The sequence below is a fragment of the Synchiropus splendidus genome, chromosome 4, assembly GCF_027744825.2.
Source record: "Synchiropus splendidus isolate RoL2022-P1 chromosome 4, RoL_Sspl_1.0, whole genome shotgun sequence".
Classification (NCBI taxonomy): Eukaryota; Metazoa; Chordata; class Actinopteri; order Syngnathiformes; family Callionymidae; genus Synchiropus; species Synchiropus splendidus.
This window is the reverse complement of record NC_071337.1, coordinates 21,984,533-22,003,339: the sequence shown is the minus strand read 5'-3', so window position 1 is coordinate 22,003,339 and position 18,807 is coordinate 21,984,533. Positions and strand designations below refer to the sequence as shown.

The 18,807-nt window shown below is 41.9% G+C and overlaps 1 protein-coding gene across 2 annotated transcripts in view; it reads left to right on the top strand.

Annotated features, from left to right (window-relative positions):
• Positions 1–18,807, top strand: part of ano2b (anoctamin 2b) — a 57,685-nt gene that overhangs the window by 5,531 nt on the left and 33,347 nt on the right. For both annotated transcript variants that reach the window (XM_053862195.1, XM_053862196.1), the window contains exons 3-9: positions 219–263; positions 2,396–2,788; positions 14,234–14,332; positions 14,403–14,554; positions 14,655–14,709; positions 14,788–14,839; positions 18,438–18,493. In XM_053862195.1, the coding sequence (XP_053718170.1) occupies positions 219–263; positions 2,396–2,788; positions 14,234–14,332; positions 14,403–14,554; positions 14,655–14,709; positions 14,788–14,839; positions 18,438–18,493 (852 nt within the window). The remainder of the gene's footprint in view (positions 1–218; positions 264–2,395; positions 2,789–14,233; positions 14,333–14,402; positions 14,555–14,654; positions 14,710–14,787; positions 14,840–18,437; positions 18,494–18,807) is intronic.

The window sequence follows — 18,807 nt, the reverse complement described above, 5'->3', positions numbered from 1 at the left end:
TCGCGCAGCAGCTCTCTCCACTCCAGTTCCTCGAGTGGGACAGTTGGTACCAGAGAGGGATCGCGCTGCTGGAAATGCGCAGCTCGTCTCAATCTCACCTCCCCTCTCTCGTGCCGGACCGAACTGCTCGCATCTGCCGCGCGTTTTGGGGATGAAGATGGTGACGACGATGAAGCACACGGATGTTCTCTAACTCTTTTTTTAACTGTTTGTCTCAGAAGCGCAACAGCATGCAGGACTCCCCGAGTGACGACAAGGTCCCGGTAAGTCTGATCCTCCACCTGTTCGCCGTTTTCGGAGTTCAGATCAGAAATATGTCTTTCATCCTGACGAGCATCATATTTTCTTTTTGAATGTGATGACGGTGCCAATGGTGGCAATCGGCGGCAGATAATAATAATAATAAAAAAAAATAAAAAAAAAAAAAAAATAATAATATATATATATATATATATATATATATATATATATATATATATATATATATATATATATATATATATATATATATATATATATATATATATATATATATATGTTCTCACTTGACTCAGTACCAGAAATAACAGAAATTCTGTTTTACAATGTGGACAACAGTAACTTTTGTTACTGTTAGTTTAGCTGTGTGTTGCGATGTTATTGATATGCGTTACGAAAAACTAGCTGAGGAATCTGAGGATCTTCCATCCTACCCACATCCTGCAAAGCTCTCCTTATATTTTCCCTGGTTAGACTCTTTACTTACTGCTAAAAAAAGAATCCCATGGTCAAAGGTGATGCGACTGCCCACTCGGTTAGTGGTTCTCACTTGTGTTTTTGGGGAAGCTGCCAAAAGCCACTTTTGTTAGTGTGTGCTGACAACGCAAGTTCATTCAAACTATTATTACATAAAGGCTGCTGAGGCGTGACATGTTTCTCATCTTTAGGCTACAATGAAGGCCCTCAAATTATTGCATTGTCATTATACACAACATGTGTTCAACATGTCATTAAACACGCAGAATGTAGCAGGAGGTTTGGCCAGTATCATGAGGTGATGAAGGATTTATTATTTAAACAATCAAGTTATGATTTGTAAATGATGACTTGTGAGATAATAGCTAAGTGAAGCAGAAGCAAATCCATCTACCCAACTACTTATGGTAGCTTCATTGACTTTTCTTTTATTGTTGTTCCTCACCTCAACCTGACTAATGTGCACTTTCCCTGTATTATGGCAACATTACAGAGTTGAAACAGCTCTCTTTAAACTTGCCGTACATCGTCTTTTCATATTATTATGACAGAAGTGAGCTTCTCCTGCTTTGTAACAACCTAATGTTTTTAAGATGACAGTATACAGTAAATTATTAAATCAGAGGATGATAATACATTAAAGCAGAGTATGTTTCAGCCATTTTACAAACAAATGTATTTCATTTACTGTGAGTTTATATTCCCTTTTATCCCATTTTAAATGTACTGTATAAGTTTAAATTGTTGTTTTCTGAAAATAAAATACAATATTGTTTGAGTTATGTGTCCAGTTAAATTGGCAATTGAGCCTTTATTATCGTTATTTATTTTTATCATTGCACACAATGTACTTTTTCTTGTTATTCACTTTGTTTTGTTGAATTGTGACTTGGCATTATAATGAACGACAGCTCCAAATCAATAGTTTAAATTAATAAAAATTCAAGTAAAATTAAAATATTGAGTTAATGTAAAAGATTCCAATGTTTCGTTTTTCCTTCATCAATGTACTGTATACATCACTGCAGACATCTGAAAAGCTGAATGGAGACTGGTGTCTCTGATGTAGCGCATCAGAAAATGCAGTAAATGCGTGTCAGTCAGGGCGGTTCAGTCGGGAGTGTTTTCCAACTCCTTTTTGTTTCAATCTTGTTTGAACCCCTTCTTCATTCAGTGCTCGAACACTTCTTTCTATCTGCGGTACACACAAGTTAATGGTCTCTGAACCAAGCTCTTTCAGTTAGTTTGATTTTTTTGTGCGTTCAACGTTTGTTGCTTTCGCCTTGACACAGCCAAATCATGAACAATTTGTCGATTCTCATTCCGGAGCTGTTTTCCACTTTCGGCTTGCCTCAGCATTTTTTTTGGACCAAATTGAGGAGGGAGGAGAGTTTAATGAATTTGACCCTCTATAGCCGAGCAAATGAAAGAACTACTAAAACATCTCCTTGAGTCTTTGAGGTATTTAAGATTGTCGTTCAATCTGGACAAGTCATTCAAATGAATAAATGTGCTCTCAAGTTTGATCAGATTTCAACAATTGGACTCCAGTTACAGTCGGTCTGATGGTTCCTTTCTTCTCCTATGGTTATTTTCTTTCATTATTTTGATCAAACAGCGAACAATAGCATCAATTTTGACTCCTCTTTGGTTTTGGCAGGTGGTCAGTGCAGCGTCAAGTCCGCACGGCAGTGGCGAGGGCCTAAACTTCTCGGATGGACGCCGAAAAGTTGACTACGTACTGGTCTACCACCATCGGCGCCACGGCTCCATTCGGTCTCCTGCCAGCAACTCTGTATCCCACGACAGATTGTCCATTGTTTCCAATGGCAACTTCACCTCGTCGATGGGCACCGACTTGGCGGGAGGCAGTGGTAATGGTGGTGGTGGAACTGGGGGAGAGGCCACCACCTGTGGGGAAGTGTTTGTGGAGCTTGGGATCGGAGACGGGAGTGAACCAACTGAACCTGCTGATCACGAGATGCAACTGATCAGACAAGAGTTTGAAGCAAACCTGCTGGAGGCTGGTCTGGAGATAGAGACTGATGGAGAGGTAAGACTCTGGTGCTGGTGTCAGATCAGAAATGGCCTTGTAGTGAAATGCCCCCATATAGCTGACTTTCACCAATGGTCCTTTAGCAATGGTAGTTGAGTGTCATCCGGACATGTAAACCATATGCATGCTTGCGTTTTTGTGTGTTTACTGGAAATGGAATCCCTCAAGTCCTTGGTAGTAGAGATGATGATCCAGCCCGATTTTCAATACCAATCCAGTCTTAAGCGAATGGAATTGAATGCCTGCTGGAATGGCAAGGTGAAATGGATGGAAGGAAGGTCCAGTCTTGGGCCATGGTTTTGCTGAAGAAACCAATGGCAATGCTGAGTATTTCAGAGTTAAGAGTGAGGTGCCAGGTTCAGACTCAAGAGTGGTAGCTTAACCCAATCCAAACCAGGTCAATGGGATTTGCCCATTTTGTTATCAGTTATTATAATTTTAAAGAAATACAAGCAGCAGTCCAATGTGTTTGCTTTGTCGTATACATTATGAGTCACATACAGGGGTTGGACAAAATAATGGAAACACCTCACAAGGCTTTTTTAGCTTTAAGGTGTTTCTATCATCTTTTCATGAGACAACACTGAAGAAACCACACTTTGGTACCATGTAAAGCCACCAGTGTACAGCTTGTGTAGCAGTGTAATTTACTGTCCCCTCAAACTAACTCAACACACAGCCATTGAAGTCAAAACTGTAGACATCTAAAGTGAGTACACCCGTAAATGAAAATGTCCAACTTGGGCCCAACTTGCCGTTTTCTCTCCCTGTTGTCAATGTGTCATTGTTGTTAAGCGGTTGCCTAACTCTTTAGTGTTACAAGGTCGCAGGTGATTCAATTCAGTGTCATCGCTCCCACAACTCTCTCATGGTGGTGACTTGAAGTTTAACATGGCACCTCATGCCAAAGAACTTTCTGAGGATCTGAGAGAAAGACTTGTGGCTCTACATAAAGACAGCCGAGACTATAAGAGGATTGCTTACAACCTGAAACTGACCTGATGTGACCAAGATAAACTCATTCGGTTCAGATGGTGTCAAGTCTGTGGTGTCAACTCATTGAGAGAACCACGAAACCCAACATGAACTGTGACAAACTGAAGCAGAGCATGATCCTCTTCCTTTGGACACTGTGCCATAGAAGAGTATTCCAACATGATATCAACCCCAAACACACCTCCAAGAAAAACACTTGCCTTGCAAAAGTAGCTGAGGGTAAAGACGAAGGACTGGCCATGCATGTCTCTAGATGTAAACCTGGTGGAGCATCTGCAGGGCTAGATCTCTAACACCCACCAGCTCAGTCATCATGGAGGAGTGAAAGAGGATTCCAGTGTCAACCTGCGAGGCATTGGTGAACTCCAAGCCCAAGAGGATTGAGACAGTGCAGGACAATATTAGTGGCCTCTCAAAATACCGACACTGACATCAGCGTGTTGACTTATTTTGAGGGGACAGTCAATTTACAGTGTCATACAAGCAGTATGCAGACTACTGTTGTCCCATGAACAGATATGATAAAGCATTTGCAAAAATGTCACATATACTGTATGCAAGCTCTTTGCTTGCAACATCATTGATGTTTATCGACAGGATTTGGACTGCTGTAATGGCCAGAATTCAAAAAGCGGTCCAGTAACATCAAAGTTCAGATGGGACACTCTTTAATAAGAGATTTAAGGAGGACAGAATGACAACTTATATAATCTGCACTGAACGTGGGATTTGTTTGTTTCAGCTTCGAGCAAAAGTTGTATTGGGATTTTGTTCATCTTGGATTTGGATTCTCTTCGGGGGTTTTGATGTTTTCTCGCAAACAGGTGCTGCCGTCGACACAGCTGTCACGTTGACCTCACTGATAGCCCTCAAATAACTCACCGTAGAACTGCTCAGTTGGAGCGGGAAGATTTGGATAAACCACTCCTGTGTTTGTGAGTGTGGGAGGCGTGTGTTTGTTTCTGTGTGCACCGGGATTTTGGCAGAACAAACAGTCTGGATGTTGGTGAAGCGGGTCTGCCGCCGCAGCTATTGTTCATTGCTGTTATTGTTCAAGTTTGTGTGCTGAGGGCAACATTTGCCAAATGATATTTTCAGCTCTGCCACGAATCAGGCAGGCAAAGAGCTAATTAGCTGTTTTTGGTAACAGTTTCATCGATTACTGTGAAGACCAGTGCAAAGATTTTAGAGAAATGCAGTCAGGTCGCTGCCAGCCTGGCTGCTCGGCTCGCACAGACTAGAGACGGCAAATGTTTTCCCTTGGTGGGAGATACAATGGTTCAGTCAATCTTTTATGGTTCTCTGCCAACAAGGAGTCAAGCCTGTCTGGATTGTACCTCTGCCTTCCCAGATGGTTGTCAGACCCAACAATGCAGATCTGAATTTCTGGGTTTCATTTTATGGACGTGGAGGATTGTCCCAGTGAAAGTCTTGTTTTTATGCCGTGAGATTAAACACAGGGTCCTCATCATGACTGTCTAAGAATCTTAACTTGGATGTAGTCAGAGGGAGTTTTTTGCTCAAGTTCCATTGAGCTATGGAACTGGAACAAAAACAAGATGGTTGGTGTTAGAGGCTTTTAGGTCTGTGTCTGCTGGCCAGTGGCCACTTGGCTACTGAGTTTGGTCTGCAGGCTGGTATTAATCAGTTGGTACACAATATGTCTACGGACCGTGAGCGGGGGAGAGATTACCTGAGTGAATGATGGTTCCTTATCTCGTCTCATGAGGCGAGTGCTCGATTGAATCTGTCGCTGTGGGCAGCCAATACGGCTACTTCCTTGCCCCACATTTGAATAAAGACAGGGATACTCTTTCAAGATGATGGAGGAACGTAGCCTCACTTCAGTGGCCAGTGTGTCGTTGGTGTGGATGTGGTTTAATAAGATGTTGGCAAACGAAGGAGCGTTATCTGAGGAAGATGCAAGCTATAGCTACTCCCACGCCAGGAAATTGGCTCAACACTTGCATGTTTAGCCAGAACACTGACCTGGATGAGGTCAACTTGGCTTTACTTTAGACCACTACGGTCACTGAGTGTTTACAATATTGTATTAAAACTGGCCCAAGATCTTGAACATCTAAATGTGTGCCAACAGCAGATGGAGGCAGCGTAAACACAAAGATACATGATACCAGGAACATCAACAACTTGGCAAGGCCTGTGCTAAATGGACCGATCCAAGTGCTGCCGGTGGCATCAAGGAAATGACAGTAAGCAGATGATTGGCTAACAGTTAGGGTTAGAAGTGAGAAGAAGAAGAAGTGAGAGTTGTGGGACACGATGGGTGAGAAGCAGATGGGGAAAGTAAAGGCTTGAAAGTGTTGGCTCATGGTGACCAGTCAGGGGCATGCTGCCAATGGTTACCTAGACTTCCTTCCAGTGATAGTTGGGCGACATTTTTTTTTTGATAGAAACTGCGAGGATCTGCATTCAGCAACCGGTAACTATGCATTTGTCACTTCTCTGTCTTTAAACCAGGGGGATGGCACACGTTTGGGAATGAGTCCCAAACGAATGTGTCTATCTAATACTTGATCCATTATTCATTCATTCCAACTTTGTTTGTAGGGTCATCTCCAATTTATTTCCTGAAGATTAATATGTCTTTCAGAACCAAATCTTAAGACTGATTTATTTATTTTATTTGTCATTGACCCTCTTCCCTTTTGTTCTGAAAGATTTGGTGTAGAACTGACAAACTCAGTGGTAAAGCACTGTACTGTAATGAGCTGGATGGGAGCCAGATCCCCAAACCAAGCAATAAATTCAGTGAAGTTCACATCATCTATTGTCATGAGGCAGGATTTGTGAGGAACTAGACTGTGTGTGCTGGTCTGTCAATGTTAAACTCACCTTTTGTCAGCTTTGGGAAGTGACCAAAAGACGAAAAAAAACGAATGGCCAGAATTGGTTTTCTCTGAGGGGTGTCTGAGGAGGAATGAGGGAAGTGTAGGCACCTCTGTCAGCTGCCACTCTCACAACTCAGGAGGAGCAGAAGACTATAGATGGATAGAAGAAAGATCATAGTCTCGAGTAGGTGAAATAAATGTTCTTGGCATGGCTTTCCGGGATTGTCTGTTAAAGCTATAGCAGTCTTCCCTCCACAACACAAGAAGCCATTCGAGGCTGTTCAGACAATGACTGCGGTTACATGCAGAGCGTAGCTCCATTAAGCTGTAGAGTCCGATTGTGTCATGTTCTCTTAAAATTGAGCTATGGGTAGTGGAGGGGTGGCACTGTGAGCTCTTCAGTCCTTCTGGTTTCTATGAGCCTGCAAGCAAGGCTGACATGTAGCAAGAACCCTTTTCTACTATTATACTGAACTCTGCTGATAGTGATCCAGTTAAACTTCAGAGGTCCAGAGAGCGATGGTTCAACGCCATCACCGCCATGGATCTGTTATCATCGTCAGCACGCTTCCTTCGGCAGGTTTTGGAATTACACTTGCAAGTTTCTGAATGAAATGAAATATTCCTGAGATTGTGTTTTCTCTGTAAAGAATGGTAGATGCGGACTTTCTAAAGTGTCTCACTTATGATCACTGGCGTGAGCTTGGCTAGCTTAGCAATCATGCTAACAGTTGCTAATGTCTTCTTGTCTTTTTTATTTTTCTTCTGTCTTTTTATCTTCTTGTGGGGACAACGATAAAATGACCTGGTCTGCAGATGTGTAGAAGCTTATTAGACACCATTAGATTAGTTATTAGTCTAGGTCGCACTTTGTTTACTTCCACTGTGTAGTGGAAGCTCGCGGAGCTGCACATCACCCAGTTCGATCATAGTCGAGCGATTACCCTCTGTCCAGGTCATGCATTCTGACGAAGAGAATTCAAATTTCTCTCCAGTTGTCGGACAAAGCTGTTTGCATTGTAATAGTAACAACTCATTTACAGTATAAAGGCACACAGTGCAGTGTAACTAAAACGTATCTTTAACTAATAGAAGGGTTGACTGATAATTATGATTATTTCCTATTCATTGAGTTCACATTAAATACAGATTTACATTGTTCTACCACCAAGTTTTGGCCCAATGTGTGCTTGAGTTTGACTCCCTTTTCGAAACCCTACAAAACCTTTATTTGTGTAACAACATTTTGGTTGCTTCTATGTCTCTGTTGAAGAACATGCTCCATCTGTGTGAATTACTTCGGGTGGTAGCAGACAAGCTCATATTCTCAGAAGTGGTTTTTGGGGGCCTGCACTGCGCTATGCCGCTCACAGTCCTTCTCTCCCTCACTATGTTCGAAAGTATGAGTGTGTTGGTTGTCCTATTTACGCAACTCCCTCAGTTTGATAGTTTACAAGCTAGCTATAAAAGTAGATCCCCTGTGGTGTAAAGGGAGGAAATGTATGTTGACTCCTGACCCCAGTCCACCAGAGTTCCTATGCATTAAAGTGGGTTTTGAATGCAAATGAATTGAGCTCAATAAATACCTACATATTTATGGAAAAGCATATGCTGATGCACGACCACAGGACTGATCACAAGTGCTTTCTGATCAAGCGAAAAAACCTTGATGATACTGGACGTGATAATGTGTTCCTTTATGAATCCATTCTTGCGAGTCACTTCACCGTGTTTCGCTCCAACCTCTTTGATTTCAGCGTGGTTGCGTGTTGTGGAAAAAGAGAGCGGTTTAAATGTCAATTCTGATGGCTGCGACTGTTGATTACTGCGGTGACCTTCGATCTCAGAGGGACATCCTCTTACAGGACACTGTTAATTAAATCAGCGGGAAAAGGTAGTTCAAAGAAGAGGAACCACCACTGAGAGCTTTCCCTGTGGAGGCTGGAGACACCGAGGATGAAGTGCCGGCTGAAAATGCTCCCGAGACAAAAATATTTTTTGTCGTAAATGAGTGGAGGAAGGCTCCAGCTGATACACCTCTGTGGCACTAAAACAATGAGGACAAATAATGATACAAATATATTAATGTTTGAACTGCGCCTAGACACAACAATGTGTCATTTTGGATTTCTGAGTAATGAAACACAAACATTATATATCATTGCTGTACAAATGGCGTCATTATATATAATTACCTGTAGATTTAGATGAACCAAGGAGGAGTCTAATCTCTTCTGGATGTATTTTTTGCTCATTTGATAATCGCAACATCCTTGTGTGGTAGCTGTATCTGCTGTATACTGCTTTCGCAGTATATAACTAAAATTCATTTTATCCTGACGCTGTGGCCAGTGCATCACATAAAAAAGATGGCGGTTGGGGTTAGAGTTGAGCCATTTGAAGCGCTACTTTCACTCTGAATACTCAATTTTGTTACTTGATATACAATGTATACTGCACCCCAAATACAGTACACACACGGTGCTATAAATATCTAGTGTCTTCAGCCCATGTTGACACATATGTTAACATGCATGGATGGCTGTTAACATATGTGTCAACATGGGCTGAAGACCTCTGCATCAACATCCACTTGAAAATAGTTGCTATTTGATGCCTTGAGGCTTAGAAAGTGTCGCGATTATTGTAACAAATTCTTTAGTCAGGTAATTAAATAAAACTGCTTAAAAAAAATGCTTCAAAACCAAAATGGCACCAAACCATTTTCTGGTAGAACCTAGGAATGTAATGTCTCCACTGAGACAACTTGTATGGCCAGTGAATACCACACATATGTATTGTAGATGTACACTTGGTAAGAGTTCAGTAGGTGTAAAACACAACTGAGTAAAGCACAACTGTAAAATAAGGATCAAAAAGGTTGGATTAACAGTTGAAGTGGATGCAAGGAATCAGAGGCCAGCTGCTCAGTCCAGCCGCTTGTCAAATGCCTCCAGATGTTTCAGGATTATGGTTGGACAACTGTGTTCCAGACAAGGCTGTGGCACCTGACCTTTAGCGGGTAAACCCTGGCATTCTAGACTGCCCCCTGGCACCCGAGTGACAGCTTAAGGTGCTTTCTTTCATCAGCTGTTGTGATGCCCGCGGGGTGATAAGCTTGTTGAGGATGACCCCTTTCACCTGTGGGTCATATCACAGTGGTTGAGGGAGTCATTGTCATAGTCTTTCACACAAATACCCTGTTTGTTTATGATGTCCAAAGCCATCTGCCTTTGTCTGAGTGGCAAAGAGCAAGTCCATTAAAGGGATAACTGAATTCATGAATGTTCAGACCTTTAATAACTGAATAGATCCTGTGAAGGGAGGCGGTTGAGATGGTTGCTTGAGTACTTCATTGGGATGATGTCGACATTAGCGGTTGGGAGTCCTTTACTATCTCACGATTCGATTTAAAATCAGTTTTTTGTTTCAAAACGATTTCTGTTCATGATCTACTCCAACTTGCATTGCAAGACAGAATGACAATTAGAGAAATTGCTTTTTCACTGTTATTACATTTAAACATGTCTACATTTTTAGATAGAATTATTGCACCTGTTAATATAAAACCAATATCACATAATGTTTGCGTAACAAAATAAAGTGCCTGTTAAAAATCATACTTCAGTTCCTTTGAAATTCTGAGAAGTGCCTATACTTGCGGAGTGGAAAACGTATGGGCTGACAGTTTCATGCCTGTGGTCTCCAGGTGACGCCCCACAATACGAGCTGTGCTGTGTTGCCGAGATGCTTGGTCTTAGTTTTGCAATGCTTGCACACTTGGTGTGTCGTGTCCTGGCCTGTGTTTCCGGTCACTAGGTGACCCAAAGTGACGCCACACTCTAGACTTTAGCGAAGACTGAGCTGGTACATGCGGCTCTCCTGGCATTATTGTTTGTGTATTTCCTGTGTGTGTGTGTGTGTGTGTTCCAGGACGGGCTGTGATGACAGCACATTGTGTGTAGTTGCAAAAATTTTATTTTAAAAAAATCATAGCAAATGAGAATGGCGATTCTTGAATGGATCCATTCATAGTGAATGGATTTTTTTGGCACACCCCTTGGTTGACATAATGCATTTTGGACTGGCTGGTATGGTTTTTCATTTATTCAAAAGCCAGGTTAGAGGCACTGAAGCAAACACTGCTAAGGAATTTCAGTATTGTGCCATGCAATCCTTCATCTTCAATGGTATCATTTCACTCCTGTAGATTCTGACATACAAGCATCTGCATGTCTGTAGGAGGATCATTGAACCGACCATAGCTGCTATTCAATACTGAAGCTAAACTCCTCTTTCATGCTATTCCTCCCGTCTATGTCTCTATCTGGGCCTTGATTCTGATCTGTTTTGTCTTCGCAAACATCAGATTTCTGCTCAAATCATTAAGCCACCCCCCCGGCCGCGTCCCAGTTACCAAACCCACTCCCTCAACCCCGGCAGAGATACTGAGCTAATTGAACAGCTCCCTTCTCATTAACCTTCTCCTGACTAGTGGTATTTATATCCTGTGATGTGGATGCTGGGATGATGAGTACTGAAGAGGTAATAGAGATTGCGTAATATTCTCTCAGATTATATGAATGGCTCTCCAGTAAACAAGGCTCTGCTTGCCTGTAGTTGCCCTGCTCTTGAGTCTACAACACCAGTAGAACATGGCCTCAGTTCATTTCTGCCACTGCAAAATGGAAACATTTTCACTCAAACAGATTTCCCACCTCATTCACAACATTGGCCTGTTGAAACAGTTTTAGTATTTTTGTTGAGTTTACATTCTTGGATTTTCAATCCTGTCAAATCTTGAAAATTACTGCTGAGCACAAGTGGTAGTGGAGAAATCCAATATCAAGTATTTATATTAAGAATCAATACTCTCTGTATCTGTGGTCAAATGCATATCTTATTCAGATAATGACTGAAATTATTATTGCAATATTCTTCCCAGGCTCAAAACATTGATGCTAATAGACGACTCCAAACCACCATTTGAGAGCGTGAGGTGAGGTTGTAGGTCAGTATGTGGCCTGTGACGTGGCCCTCTCCTCATGTAGAAGCCTGCAACACCCCACAACCCTATTGTGGGAACCAAAGGAAAAAGTGCTTGAATGAAAGTGGAAGTGTTTCAGTACTAATGCTTGGGGTAATAGACGTCGCTGGCTGAACTTTCATGAATCTCATTTAAAGTAAGTAGTTTGGCAGGAAGTTACAACAACAAGGACAGTATAAATGCAACACATTTTTTTTGTTATTGTACTCCTTAATATGGTGATGGTCTAATAATTCTTATCGGACAACTGTATGGGCCCCTGAACAATGGAACCAAGTTCCTATTTAGTGTAACTGAAATTGAGAAAATGGCTCACAGCGGTCAGATGCCGTAGATGGAAATCAACTTTTGGCACATACCATAATACAGAATCACTGAAACTAAGGTTTGTAGGCTCTCTTTTGTTGGTCCACAAAGCCACGCAACTCCCCTGTTGACCGAGTAGCTGCTCCGATTAGCAGGCTGTGTTTGTGTTTGTGCGCTGTCCAGATCCGTGTCGGACACTCAGGAAAGTCCTCCTCTCTTTAACCAGATAATCTGAAGGGAGCTCTGTCTCACGTTGTGTTTGCTTGAAACTTAGACTCCAGCCTCGTTCCTTCCCAGGCTAAAAAAGACTGAGCAGATAATGAAATATAAGAAGAGTGACAGTTTAATTAGCCAGTCAGTCCGTCAGCAGTCATTGAAAGAGCGTCTACGGTGATCTATACGAGGACGGGCGGAGGGTGGAGGTGCAGCGAGAGTTCTCAGGAGAGTAGGAGTCGAGAGTTTCGGGTTTCCATCACTTGCCATGTCACTTTTCTCTTTTCACTCCCTCTCTTACGGATGCTGATGGGTGTTTGAGGAGGGTACTGTTACCTGGCCACTGTCCCCTGCTGGCATTGCCTTCTTTCTTTCCTGGTCACACTCTCTCTCCGTACTCAGGCTAAATAATGACCACCTCATCGATTATAGAAAAGAGTTGTTACCACCGCTGCACAGTAGAGTGCTCCTCACTTAGTACACGTGAAGTCAATTGAGGTAAATGTTAAGAACCCCAACATGTACACATATATATTTTTTGCACTTTTGTTTGCACTTTATATTATGTCTTTTTCGTTTTATTGTGATATGTTGTATGTGTACAGAGCATGTTACGAACATAATTTCCCTTAAAGTTTTCTGATTCTGAGCTAATACTATAAGCATATTATGATGTTTGCAATACGTGCTGACCCAAGAAGATCTCTGCTTAAGTGTAGCCTATATCCAATTAATTTCTTTAGTCTGACGGAAAGAATAAAGGACAAGAGAGAGTCTGCTGAATCACAGATGACATTGCATTCTCTGCTTTGTTGCGGTGCACCTGCCCTTGCCTTGTGAAATGGTCCTTATCTCAGTGTGAACTGGTGCAGCACCATTCAAGGTCTTTTGTGGGCTGCGGTGTGTACACATTCTAGTAACTAGTGAAAATGGTGTGCACTATTGAAAGGCTTACAACCCTCCCTTACAGTTCCGAATTCTCGGTCCAAATTGGACAACTCTTACTAGTGTTTCCTACCAGAAAAAGGCCAGTGCAATACACCCCCAGAGGCAGAGTAGAGGCGTTGCGATACATGTAGACAGCAGCCACTAAGTTTGGCTGCATCAGGAGAAACATGACAACAGGCCTGAAACAAGGCCACTTTACAATTCTTTATAAAGAATCAATTTCTGGTCACAGAGTACCCCTCACAAGACCTACAAATTCAGGTGTCTTGTCAAAACGCTGTTACAAATGTGGAAGATGACGGCCGGCAAGACAGGCAGATATAATCTTCATTCTTTCTTGATGTGCTGTCTACATCGATTGCCTTTGCAGAAGCCACTGCGGTGGTCAAACAACAACTCAACTCAGCAGAAATTGATGAGTGCTGTCGAAAAATATGAGGCCCTGCCAAAACATAGGTGACACTAGTTGATGTGACTGACTGTGTGGGTTTATCATACTGGGTCTCTGCTTTAAAAGGCCATTAAGTTAGTAGAGAGGGTTATGGCTTAAATGAGGATGCCCACACTGCAAGGTATTGTTCCATTAAACATGATGTGTTCTGCGGGAATGTCATCAGCAAAGGTTGCTTCTGATTAGAATGCATAATTCATTTTGGCATGTGCTGATCTCAAGTGCCTGGTGTGTTAGCTGGGGGCTCTGAAACAATGAAGAGTGAAAAGCGCCAGACTATGCTATAAGAATGTGTGAAGGAGGACTTGCATTGTTTTAATGGTCAGTACAGTGGGAATATTTCTCTCAGCTTTTCGTGTCAAACAGAGGTGCAGATCCTGCGACCAATCGTAAAGCTAGAGACAAAAGCAGGTGAGAAGTAATTGGGTTTTAGGATCTCTGCCATGGATAAGGCAGAACCGACCATATTGGATTGCTGAGCTGCACCGACAGATGGTCCAGATCTCTTGTTTTATACTGCGAGCTAGCTCCAGCCAAACAGTCTGGCAGTACCTTCCTAAATCAACAAAGACATAAGAATTTAACCCCCCAAATCTTGGTTGCTCACTAAATCTTGATGTCTTTTTCAGTCAAAAGGTCACGGTCCCTTCTTTACCCGTCTCCACGCCCCCTGGCCTGTGCTGTGTCGGGAGGCAGAGTTCCTCAAGATTAAGGTTCCGACAAAAACGGTAAGCGCCGGTAAGAATACACCTCTTGTTTATTAATGCGACTTTAACTCTGTGGTTTGTGTCCGATCAGAGCTACGAACTGAAGGAGGAAAGTGGCTTCAGCACCAGTATGAGCTCTCTGTGGAGGAAACTGAACCAGCCATTCCAGCCCAAAGTACCACACCAGGACAATGGACGGACCAAGTATCTGTCGCACTGCTTCTCCCGCGACAAATTGCACCTGTAAGGCGAGAAGAGTTTTATCCCTGTTTTGGATAAGAGATGAAAAACACTTTTTTGCTAACTGATTGTTAATGTCAAAATGTCTTTGTTCTTCCGTCAGGTACAACATCACATCTAAAGACACATTCTTTGACAATGCCACAAGAGGACGAATAGTAGGTGTCCGTTTTTTAACTTCCATTTATTTTCTCGACTGTGACTTTTTTTTAAATTTATTTATTTTTTCTTCTCAGGTGTATGAGATTTTACGACGGACTGTGTGCACACGGACATGTCAAACTATTGGTAGGTGTTCTAAACTGTGTGAGTCAGAATAGATTTATCAACACCGTCACAACTGTCTTAATAATAATATTCATAATATATGATATGAAGTGTAGCACAAACATGCAGTGGTCTGGGGTGCAGTCTACTGTACAAAAACACAAAGCACAGTATTAATTCATCTCATGGAAGAACCAATTGGGTTTGCACATACCCTTGTTCTGTCGATATGTTCTCCCTACCCTACTGTCTTTAAAAGCTTGGATTGACTTCAGTAACTGTGAGTGAAGAAACAATTGGCATATCAGACCAGGTTAAACCAGATAGCAGCCTCAACAGTCAGTGGAAGAGAAGGCTGCTCATTCAAATGTCTCTGCTGCTTGTGTTGTTGAAGAGGAAAAGAATATGTTTCGCACTGGAATATGACAATGAGGAGATGGATCTTGGATGGGATCTTATGGTTGGGCAGGTTCTCATTTGTTCATTCTTTCAAGCACCAAAAAAATCTCTCAGTTTAAACAGATCTACCCTTTTGTGCACCCTGCTAATTCTGACTCCACAGCCTCTTGATGCCATCCATATTTTAGCCTCAGACAAGTAACTCTTTCTCAAAGGTCCTTAGAGTTTATTGAAGATCACATACAATCATCGTTGGAATGCGTTTGCTATCTTTGCCAATAACATAATGGAAAAAAAAAGGATGCAAATAAACCCATCAGAATAGGGAACTGTTTGAAAACATTTTTCCGCTATATGCTTCTCATTTCTGTGGTAAAATGTCCTCTTTTTTTGTACCCATCTGCCTCCAAACTCCAGGTGAGAACTTTGTAAATCGTTCTTCCATAAGTCGCGGATGGGTTTGTGTACTTTAGCACTAAAACAGATTCCACACAGGCCTCAGCACTGAACAGTTTGTGTACACAGATTGTGTATACTAATGGTATCAGGTGGCACAACTGTGACTATGTAACTCTGCGAGCCATATTATGGGCCCGACATACATTATGAACCACAGATTCATGGGCTTAGTTTTGTTGGATGCTTGTATTATTGTTATCATAAATTGAACTCAGATGATAATCGAATGGCGGATCGACTTGAGAGTACATTTTTTTTCAAGCACTATCTGAATCATAAAGCTTATGAAGATGTTTTCAATGTATGTGTATTCGTGTGACAACGAAATATACTGTACGATTAATAATGCAGAAGAAAGACACTGCTTGTGTCTTGACTATCTTTGCTCTTTGCTCTTCTTCTTCAAGTCAGGGGTCATTTCCTGTTCAAGGTTCTGCTTAGACGCTCAGGTACAAACTGGAAGAGACAGATAGATTACAGGTGACCGCTTTTGCGAATTCGATAGTCCTCGTGGGAGTCTGAAGGGAAGGGGGGGTCGGACTTGGGCAGGATGGTGTTGGCATGTAGCGCAACAAGGGAAGCAACAAATGATGATGATACTGCCGTCTGTTTTTAACAAGAGACACACGGCAATTGAAAGCAGATACCATTCATTTTCATAATTGATTTTGGCTTTTAATATTAAATTTAATGAGAGCCATGAGAAAACCAAAAACAAAACAGGTTTTAAACAAGGGAGTTAACATCAGTGTACTTGTACATTCTCGCTCCTGAGATATCAACTACCGGCTCTCTTCAAGTGACTTTTGAGTCCTGTGTTGACAATTTAAATCAGCCTTCAGCATTAGGATTTTAACTGAGTCACATGTTCTGCCCTTCTGTGGCATATGTGGACGCCATGGGCAGCACGTAATGGAGGTTAGGGTTGAGGTTGGGGTTAGTTATGGCATGGCGTTCCTTTCGGCTGTATATTACAATGCTTCCCTTACACAAAAAACACCCTTTACAATGTTAGTCACTTTGAGGAGGAGAGCTACATAAGCTACTATAGATACCAAGTGACACCGCCAGTATATTGTGAAGGGAGCTTCTGGTGGTCTCCCCCGCATTCAACTCAACCTCCAAATTGGAGTGATTTACTCCCTTGAAACACCATCAAAAGAAGATTATTTGACACCTGGGTTGACTGTACATGTACAGTTCAAGCATTGCAAGGTGCTTGGTTTTAGTCAGTTTAGGCAGTCAGTCAAGAAAACAAACATTCAAAGAAATATTTGCTTTGCTTTTAATATTGTTGTTCCCTTTAGTTATGAGTGGTCTTAATGTTCTTTATGATCTGCGTTTCTGCTGATGGGTTGTTCTCACCACACAGTCAGCGGAATATATTTCTTGTTCTTGACCCCTGCCGTGGTGTCTGGTACATTTTGGCACAATGAGTCCTCAACTGATTTCCTGCCGAAAATCTCCAAATGGTGCATGTTGTCCTAAAGAGGAACAGAGCGACCCCACTTGACATTAACTATGCTCAGTCTGGGGTTGAAGGCGCTGTGGCATGTTAATAGTTTCAACATCAAAAGCTGCTTGTTTTCTTTTGGAAGTTGACCGTCTGAATTGAACTACACATGGACATGAAAGTTCTGTAACCCTAACCCTAACCACCAAATTTAAAACTCATTCGTGTGAACATCAGAAAATATTCAACCATATTACCTGGGGGAAATATTGGGAATGACCCCAACCATAATTTCTGTGTTGATGCTAACACTTAAAATATGTATTGTCAACATGTCACTGCTGGACATAGTGAATCATGGAAAATGCCCTCTTGGCTTGATGTGTGCGATAACATAGTGGGCAATTCGGGTTTGGTTAGAGGTGCCATGAAGGTCGATTTTATTCTGACATGACAAAATGCAACAAAACTCGCAAAATATGTCAAGTGGAAGTATTGTGGTGACATATCTGAACACCACTCTTTATAAACACACTGGCAAATGTTAGCGTGAAATACCAGGTTAATGAAAGACCTTTCAGGAAGTAATAAATTGACCTCAAAAGGGGAAGCTCTTTCGTGTCTCTAGATTGCGACAATATCCAAAAGGACAGATGCCATAGCATTTATGAGGCCGAGCGCTCTCGTATAGAAATCGGTGGCATGGCTTCATCCCTCACCATATGCCTCTTTGGCTGACCCAGTGTTGCCAGCGGGCTGTGATTGTGCCGCAGGGGAAGAAGAAACGAAACAGATCGTTTTGTGGTATCAGAAGCCCACTCCCGCTGTCTTTGTCGCTCTGCTTTTCCCTACAAGTGGGTCACACGTCCTGGGTCAGGCAGCTCAGGGACTTCCTCAATACTTTCGAATGCAGTCGTGGACGGTGTAATGTATAAATTGGGTTACAGGCATTTTGATATGTACAGTAGACACGGAATAGCACCAGAGGGATTCTACGACACAACAGAAAACGGAGGACATTCAAGACAAAAAACAATGGATGCTCATTTTAGTCTTGGTTTTTTTTTTTTAATCACTTCATTTCACAGTTCGTCTTCGAGATGTTTTGTGTAATTACTCTTCATAGTAAGAGTAGGCTCTTTGTTGTAGGAGCCAGTGAGTCAACCGCACCACTACACAAGCTGTTCAGACTGTTGATGACTCACTCGTCCACGGATTTCAGAAACACCTCTGAAATTAATGTGCCAGAAAAAAATATGATTATGTAATAATAATGAAGGCAATATTTGAGTTCTGTCTTTTCTGTAGGCATCAGCACGTTGATAGCAAAGGGCGTATACGATTCTGCCTTCCCGCTACATGACGTAAGTATGGGGTAGTTGGTGGGGCCCTTTTGTTTTCTTTAAATCCACTGCAATAATACACTTTCAACAACTACCATTATACACTTTTGTTTATTTATAAAAAACTATGATTTAAACCACCAGTTATACAATAACACCAACTTTAACCAGTTAAGCAGTTTAAATATTTTTTATGGCTGGTAATTATTTGAGTTTTCCGTCCGTAGTATGTACATATGGTGTGACAAGTGAAGAATGCACAGTGTGATAATAAACATATATAAACGCCTCTGTGTCTTATATGTCCCCATGCATTGACTCAGAGGCTCGGTGCT